The sequence below is a fragment of the Lygodium microphyllum genome, chromosome 19 (assembly GCF_053477565.2).
Source record: "Lygodium microphyllum isolate KBCC chromosome 19, Lygodium_microphyllum_v1.1.10, whole genome shotgun sequence".
Classification (NCBI taxonomy): domain Eukaryota; kingdom Viridiplantae; phylum Streptophyta; class Polypodiopsida; order Schizaeales; family Lygodiaceae; genus Lygodium; species Lygodium microphyllum.
Window position 1 is genome coordinate 75,647,594 of NC_141153.1, and position 7,555 is coordinate 75,655,148.

A 7,555-nucleotide genomic window follows, 5' to 3' on the forward strand; every position below is an offset into this window, starting at 1 on the left:
TTGGCAGAAGCAGGACAAGTGTATGTGTCCGCTCAATCCCATGTTTATACTTGTGTTTATAATGAATCGTGTATGGATCACATTTGCTTGCTTCAATGCATTGCTTATACTACTGGACCCTTTGCATTACCATCAACTGCCTTCTCTATAAAAGCCCCACCATAGTTTCAGACACTTCTGCAGTCCCTCCAGAGAAGCTATTATGCATAGATCTGCAGATAAAAACCTTTTCCCCATGTTCCTGGTTATATATACTCTCCTTTGTGTAGCATAGAGGCCTGCCCTAATTTACACTCTCCCAAAATATGTATGCACTCCTTTTATTTTGGTGAGGGGGTACACCAGTAAGGGTCTGCAGGTCGATGATGAAAGGTCTTTATCTGCCAAGACTTTTTTCCAAAAATATTCATCAGGTTTTGTTGTGGGTGTGCGGGTGTGGTTATCAAACTCATACCACTGTACAGCACAACTAGCACCCCAAGGGAAGGTCTGCCACATCTTCCACTTGTGCAAGAGTCCTTGTAATCACCATTCTCAGTTGCATGTTCAAATGTGTTCCAGATTCGTCCCAAAAAGGTCCATGGGAAATCTAGTATGTCAGGAACTTTTTCCTTAGATGCAATTACAAAGGGTGTGCATCCAGAGGGATGCAATTAGAACACGGATGCTAAATGACAAAAAGACCAACAAAACCATCTGCTTATATAATAAAAGAATGGTGGAAAATTTTGGATTCTTCAGTGTATATATATGATGAACAAACTCTCATCAATGTACAACACAACTAGCTCCCTTTAACTAAGATGGGAGCTGAGCTGCATCTTTCAGTAGATCCTGTAGGGCTGTTTATAACCATTTTTCTCAGCTGGATCTTCGATGTCTTCCCAGAAAAGTACCCTTTGGGATGTTGAGGCACACTAAGGCCTACAAATCACAAGAACCTTTCACAGATTACACTCCACAATATTTTCACTCCAAACAAGTGTACACAAGTGTACGTAAATGATTACTTGGACTTCCATAATATTTCTGAAAAATCTGTACAACCAAATGCACCATCTGCCCTGGCCATCATAGATTGTTCAACAGCAGGAGTAAGAACCACCAGCAGATGGTCTGAATCATCCCCATACAAACAACAGTTGCACTATTTGTGATGCTGGATGTTGGAATAGAAGAAGCAAAAACTTGTTCTGATTGTCCTGATGAGGATAGGACCGTAACTTTTGAAGAACCTGTGAAATGAATGATTTGCAAAACACAAATAGATCAAACCCTTATCCTGCATTATTTTACATAATCTTCACAAAAGTGCTCGAGTTTAGAAGTCTGATACTTACAATTGTAGTTGACCCAACCGACACGCTGATTTTCCAGGTCATAAACAACCAGTTTGTCTTTCAAGACAAGATCTACAAACCGATAGGTACAAGTTAGCAGTAAATTTAAAGAACATTGGAGTTATGATGCAGGAGCACTGAAATCACATTGGAGTTAGGATGCAGAAACATTTGGAACAGTATCCCATTAAGAACCTTACCTCCTAGAATATTAATATTAAGGCTCAAACTGTTGGGAACGGGAGTTTGGAAGCCAACGCACCATCCATTTCCCTGGAAAGTAATAGGCGTATCAATTTCAAGTGTTGAGAATCACCAATTATTTCCTTCGAAGAAAGACATAGCTTTTAGATGTAAAGACATTTTGAAAACAGGTTGAAAGTTTATGTTCCATCTTGATACTAGAAAAATGAGGTACAGAACAGTGGCTGATTAAGGTAAATTCAAGAACTTGCACACATATAAACATGAGCCAGATGGGCCAATTCAGTTGTTCTTCAGTGGGACAACTAGCCTTGCTCATTAGGCATGTCAGAGATAACTTCTTTGAGGATACCTTAGTAGCATGTGTTAAGCATAGATATGCAGGATGCATGCGTGCAGGCACTAGGGGGCAGGGGGTGACAAGCCCCCATGACTGGAGTTTTCTTAACGACATACTCAAATGGCATTGTAGAACCATGTTCACCAAACTTCTATGTACTTGGACAATGCCCAAGTTTGCATAACATCATACATACTATCAAGGCAAAACGGGAGCTCCCTTATACAACATTAGCTAGAGTCCAGCCCTTCTAGCAATTAGCATTAAATTGTACCTCTTTGAGTCACCATTAAAACCATCTTCACTCATTCTCCATTCCCCTCTCAACTGTGCAAGTGACCTCCTGGCCAACATGCAAATCTAATAACATTGACTACCTATAGGAACCACAAGGCTAAACAAAAGACTATGCAGTGCCCTATTCGCACCAGCCGTATAGAACATAACACCATGAAGGATTATGGACAAGTAATTTGGAGTAGCACAAATAATCTATAAGCAAACCCCCCCCCCCCAAAAAAAGCGACAAGCACCCATGACTGGAGTTTTCTTAACGGTATACTCAAATAGCATTGTGGAACCATGTCAACCAAAGTTCTATGTACTCAGACAATGCCCAAGTTTGCATAACATCATACATACTATCAAAGCAGAACAGGAGCTATCTTCTACAACATTAGCTTTAACCAACCATCCTAGCAATTAGCATTAAATTGTACAAACCATCTCCATTCATTCTCCATTCCCCTCTCAATTGTGCAAGTCACCTCCTGGCCAACATGCAAATGGTGGAGATGGAAACGTTCATTCTCCATACAAATGCAACCATGTTGACCAAACTTCTATGTACTTGGACAATGCCCAAGTTTGCATAACATCATACATACTATCAAAGCAGAACGAGAGCTCTCTTCTACAACATTTGCTATAACCTGTCCTAGCAATTAGTATTATATTGTACCTCTTTGAGTCGCCATTTAAAACCATCTCCATTCATTCTCTATACCCCTCTCAACTGTCCAAGTGACCTCCTAGCCAACATGCAAATCTAATAACATTGACTACCTGGAGGAACCACAAGGCTAAACAAAAGAATATGCAGTGTCCTTTTCTCACCAACCGCATAGAACATAACATCATGAAGGATTATGGACAAGTAGTTAGGAGTAGCACAAATAATCTTGGACAAGGTTGTAAAACCTGATCAAGCACTTAATTACAGCAATTAACAAATAAACATAAACTAAAATGCACACTTTACCCTAACATTCTTGGAGATTGGACTCCCTATTGCCCCAAAAACTAGCACCCCTTGCGGTGTGAGAATTTGGCGATTCCGGGCAATGCCCGATGTATTTCGTGGTATGAGTGTCAATGTAGGGTGTGTACACCTAGTGTCTTAGGAGCTTAAAGTAGTGACACTAGGCTCTAGAGTAAATAAACATAACGCTAGTTAGTTGGTGGAAAGCTGGTCAGGTCAACCTATTGACCTAAACTGGAGGTGTACTTTAAGCAAGTACACTCTACTCTCTTACTTTGGCTCACTCATTGTCACTATCTCGTTTCTCTCTCCTCCCTAGCTGATTCTTATATCTCACATGTGGTATCAGAGCAGCTTCTACACGCGAATTCCAAACAGCCACCGTCAGTCAGTGCCACACCGCCAAGGTCTTGCTGCTGCCAGCCAAGTTTCAGCCCAAGGAAGAGGAGGAGGAGGAGGAGGAGGAGGAGGAGCCAGCTGTCACCTGCCCTGGCTGTCCAGCCAGTCCACCGTCAGCCGCTGCCGCCGCCTGCAGCTCTGCCAGTCCGCAGGCATCTCCTGCCTGTCCCACCAGCTCAGCCAGCTGCATCAGTGGACAGAAAATGGACCTAACAAGTTGGGGGTTTTATTTACTCTGGACTTCAGTAGCACCACCATCCATTACAAGGTATTGGGTACATTGCCACCAATTGCCAGTTTGCCGCCAAAACATTCCCTTCTTTCTCCATTAATTGCATTGGACAAGCCTCTAGCATATCTGAAGGACACATAATGCATTTGAAGGCACCCATGGTCATATCAGTCGTATACAGGGATTGTTGCTATGGCAAGCAGATCCATGGTTTCAGCTGGTCTTGTTCTTCAAGTAGTAGAGGTTCTCTGGATGGAGATTATCCAATCTACTCCAGTTCAGCCTCCTTCAAGAAGTCCCCTTTATTGTTAGCCTATAAGCTTCTTAAATGGTTTTCTACAAGTCTTTTTGGCTTAAGCTGGCAGACTAGAAGGCCATTGGTACATTCTTTAATTCAATATTCTTCAAGGACACATACACGCACAGAGAGAGAGAGAGAGAGACTCACTGGAGCACCTTCCGCCTGAACCAAGTACTCCGATGGTTTGACTACCATTGAGGCTCCAGTTCCCTCAAAAGTGAATGTCACAGAGGGGAAGACATCATCCACACTGCAGTGTAGACAGAACATAAGCAAATCAAAAGAGAATATGAGCAAACATCATCAACACTGCACTTGACACAAACACGAGCATATCAAAAGAGTGTATGAACAGACATTAAAACTTTGCACACACATGCTTGCACATAAGCAATTGGAGCTCTTTTTTTCACTGTAAATTTTATTTTCCTTTCTTTTTTTTGCGTTGGGCCGAGGGTTTGGTGTGTATGGGAGGGTTGGGGGCAGATGTAGCACACTTCAATCTAAGCAGGGGTGGCCGATAATGAAACTAGATGATGGTACAGATAGAATGAAGTGGCAATCAGCCTCCAAAATCTTACTAATTTTTAAAAGCTCAAGTACACACAGACATGAAAACACAAGATAGAAATCATCCTCAAAACCCCCCGATTGCACTTCATTTTAACTGTATTTTCTCTCTCTCTCTCTCTCTCTCTCTCTCTCTCTCTCTCTCTCTCTGTGTGTGTGTGTGTGTGTGTGTGTGTGTGTGTGTGTGTGTGTGTGGTCACCAACTATCCACCCAACTAACCAACAAGTATCACCAATTGAGAAAATTCCCCTTGTAAACGTAATACCCTTGACAAGGAAGGTGAGTTCAAATCAATCAAGCTCATTACCTGCCCGCATATGAAGCACAATTCATTCCTTCCCAAGTGAAAAGATCTGCAGCCTGCTGTACTCCAGAAAAAACCTAAAAAAGAACACCAGAACCAAACCAACATTATTTTAGAACAAACAAATTAACCCCAACAGTGCAACAAAATTTGAAAAGACTTGGCTTACCATTGTAAGAAGCTGCTGATACACCCCATCAGAAAAGTAAGCAAGTGTTGTACCACTATCAATGATAGTGCCACCACCTCCAGATACTGATGAATCTACAGGTATACTTTCTCCATTAACCAAAATGCTTTGCAAATTAACATTATAGTGGGGCCTGCACAATGAAGAGCATTACTAGGTCTCTAATGCTTCGATGGCTCCCATTAAATTGCAGCTAAGATAAATTGACAGTCACTTGAAATAAAAAAGTTGGGCATGCACTTACTGGTTTGCGATAATGGGAGTGTAAACTAGGCCTTTTGCTTGCACATTACCAATCACAAGTATTCCTCCACCATCACCCTCTCCCTCAAGGCAATGGGCAAAGGCTCTAGGGAACTGGTTTTGATCAGCTAACTGTGATATGACTGATAGATTTGATTGTCCAAACCCCATAATGCCATCTAAAGCCTGATCGGATTGCTGTAATCCCCCGCCCTGACTGGTACCACACCTACAATGACGCCCAACACAATTTGAAAATATACAGAGAGAAAGCATTCACATAAGCGTGATAGAACACAGTGACAAACAAATACAGAATTAAAAAAACGAACATGTTATATATGTTTTGAAACCACTAACCCAATACAAGAGTGGAAACTGACAGTGTGCCATAGAATGAAACTACTTACCCAAAAGCCACAGTAGCATTAGTTGTTTGCAAGGAATTGTTTCCAGTCACAACAGTCAATTGCAGTGTATCCTTCACAAAGTATCCCTCTGAAGAACTTCCATCCCCATATCCCAGCTGATAGCCACAAATTGCCCCTGTTTGACATTGTCCCGAAGACGTAGAGCAGTAAGTGTCTCCACACAGAACACTGCTACTTGTTGATGATGATGAGGGATCATAAAGAGCTAGGCGTACCTAAAAGGAGCACAACTATAAGCATGAGCAGTAGATGGTCATAACCTAAAACATGCTACAGGACAGTAAGAACACCAATGTATGTTTATACCCCAAGCTGAGTCGACATGGGGCAAGTTTTGCACGATGCACAGTTTACCCACAAGAGATCACTTCCAGTATCCACTTGAAGATAATATTTGGCAGGCGGTGTTCCTAGTTCAACCTCTGTAAAATACAAGCTGCAAAATTTCACATGCCGAAAAACGAAAAGATCATTAAGGGGATGACCAACAACAAAAGGCTTATTAAGGGAAGATTTAACAAACAGAAGAAAGGACATATCCTTGTATTCGAACAGCCACAAGAAGCAAACAAAACCCAAATTCATGACGTCTGAAGTTATGGATGAAGTGCAGGTCAAGAGATTAAAATATTTCTTGGTTGGGCTTGAAATTATTAACAGGGCTTGTCTTCTTAAATATTAAATTACATAAACCATTGTATAATAAATTAATTAGCAGAATAAACGACGCCTCTACTTCATAGTAAATGAGAAGACTAAGTAAGGGATACGAATGAGAAGCAGTCCAAAATGGAAGCATAAAACAATGACAGATGCACACGCACGCCCCCGCACACAGAGAGTGGACATACCCAGCGACATTCGGATCAGCGATTCCACCCAAAGGGAAGGTAGTTGCAGCTAGCAGGCGAGCATGGCGTGCTCTGTCTCGCAATCTCATGTCAGCCACACTCGTATTGCCAGAAAACGGCCATGATCCTCTTTGACGAGTGCTTCTTCTGTATCTGTGCTGAAGCCTGAAGAGGTTTCCGGAACTATGGCGATGGTTGTAGGAACAGGTACAAGAACCCACGATCAGAAACAGGACGAGGGTAAAGAAGATGATCGTTACTGGTAAAAGCTGCGTGCAGGGAAAGCGCTTCATCCTTTTTTACCCCCTTTGGTCGGGTTGGGCTCCTTTCCTTCGGGCGTAAAGGAGAGAAGGATTGATGGAGGAATTGAGGGAGAAAATAGCGATGATGAGAGGGAGGGCATGCGCTAATAGGGAAGAGTGGATTGAGCAGAGGAGCAGGAGCAGGTAATAATGCTGGAATTAGGCATGTTAAGAGAGAGGGAAGGAGCTATGGCGGACAAAAAAGAGAGGAGGCGACAAGTCGGCGGCCTCCCTCTCTCTCTTTTCTTCCGTCCTTTTCTCCCCTCGTCCTCGATGCTTTAGACGCAGCCAAACTTGCTTTCCGACGAGTATACACTCGGTAAGAAAAGACGTGCAGAAAGAGAGAACGACAGAGTGGAGTATGTGGGTGAGTGAACAACTCCTAAAAGTCAAGGAACATTTTTTGAAGCCTAAACTCACAACTAGATGGGAGATACAGCAACGTCTAAGTTCTCATTTTTAAGAGATTTTTTAATCCAATAATATGTACCAGCTCCTCCTCATAACCCTAGCAAATGAGCAACTCTTGTGATGGCATTTGGTTCAATTGACAGCTAATGATGGTCATCTATAGATTTGATTGGCA

The 7,555-nt window shown here is 42.3% G+C and overlaps 1 protein-coding gene across 1 annotated transcript; it reads right to left on the minus strand.

Moving 5' to 3' along the window:
• Nucleotides 1-541: 541 nt before the first annotated feature.
• On the minus strand, nt 542-7,300 carry LOC148020046 (aspartic proteinase 36-like). The gene is made up of 10 exons (XM_087700320.1): nt 6,668-7,300; nt 6,123-6,252; nt 5,796-6,031; nt 5,387-5,614; nt 5,122-5,275; nt 4,956-5,029; nt 4,225-4,327; nt 1,541-1,613; nt 1,341-1,412; nt 542-1,235 (listed from the first exon to the last, which is right to left on the minus strand). The coding sequence occupies exons 1-10, from the start codon at nt 6,958-6,960 to the stop codon at nt 1,072-1,074; spliced, it is 1,527 nt and encodes a 508-aa protein (XP_087556446.1). The 5' UTR covers nt 6,961-7,300; the 3' UTR covers nt 542-1,071.
• Between the last annotated feature and the right edge of the window lie 255 nt (nt 7,301-7,555).

Excerpts from the sequence above, each read along its gene's own strand:
- LOC148020046 (XM_087700320.1), bottom strand. The coding sequence starts at position 6,960 with ATGAAGCGCTTTCCCTGCACGCAGCTTTTACCAGTAACGATCATCTTC. Across the intron at positions 5,615-5,795 it reads AATGCTACTGTGGCTTTTGG|GTGTGGTACCAGTCAGGGCG; the intron begins GTAAGTAGTTTC and ends GCGTCATTGTAG. Across the intron at positions 4,328-4,955 it reads TGTGCTTCATATGCGGGCAG|TGTGGATGATGTCTTCCCCT; the intron begins GTAATGAGCTTG and ends TCTACACTGCAG.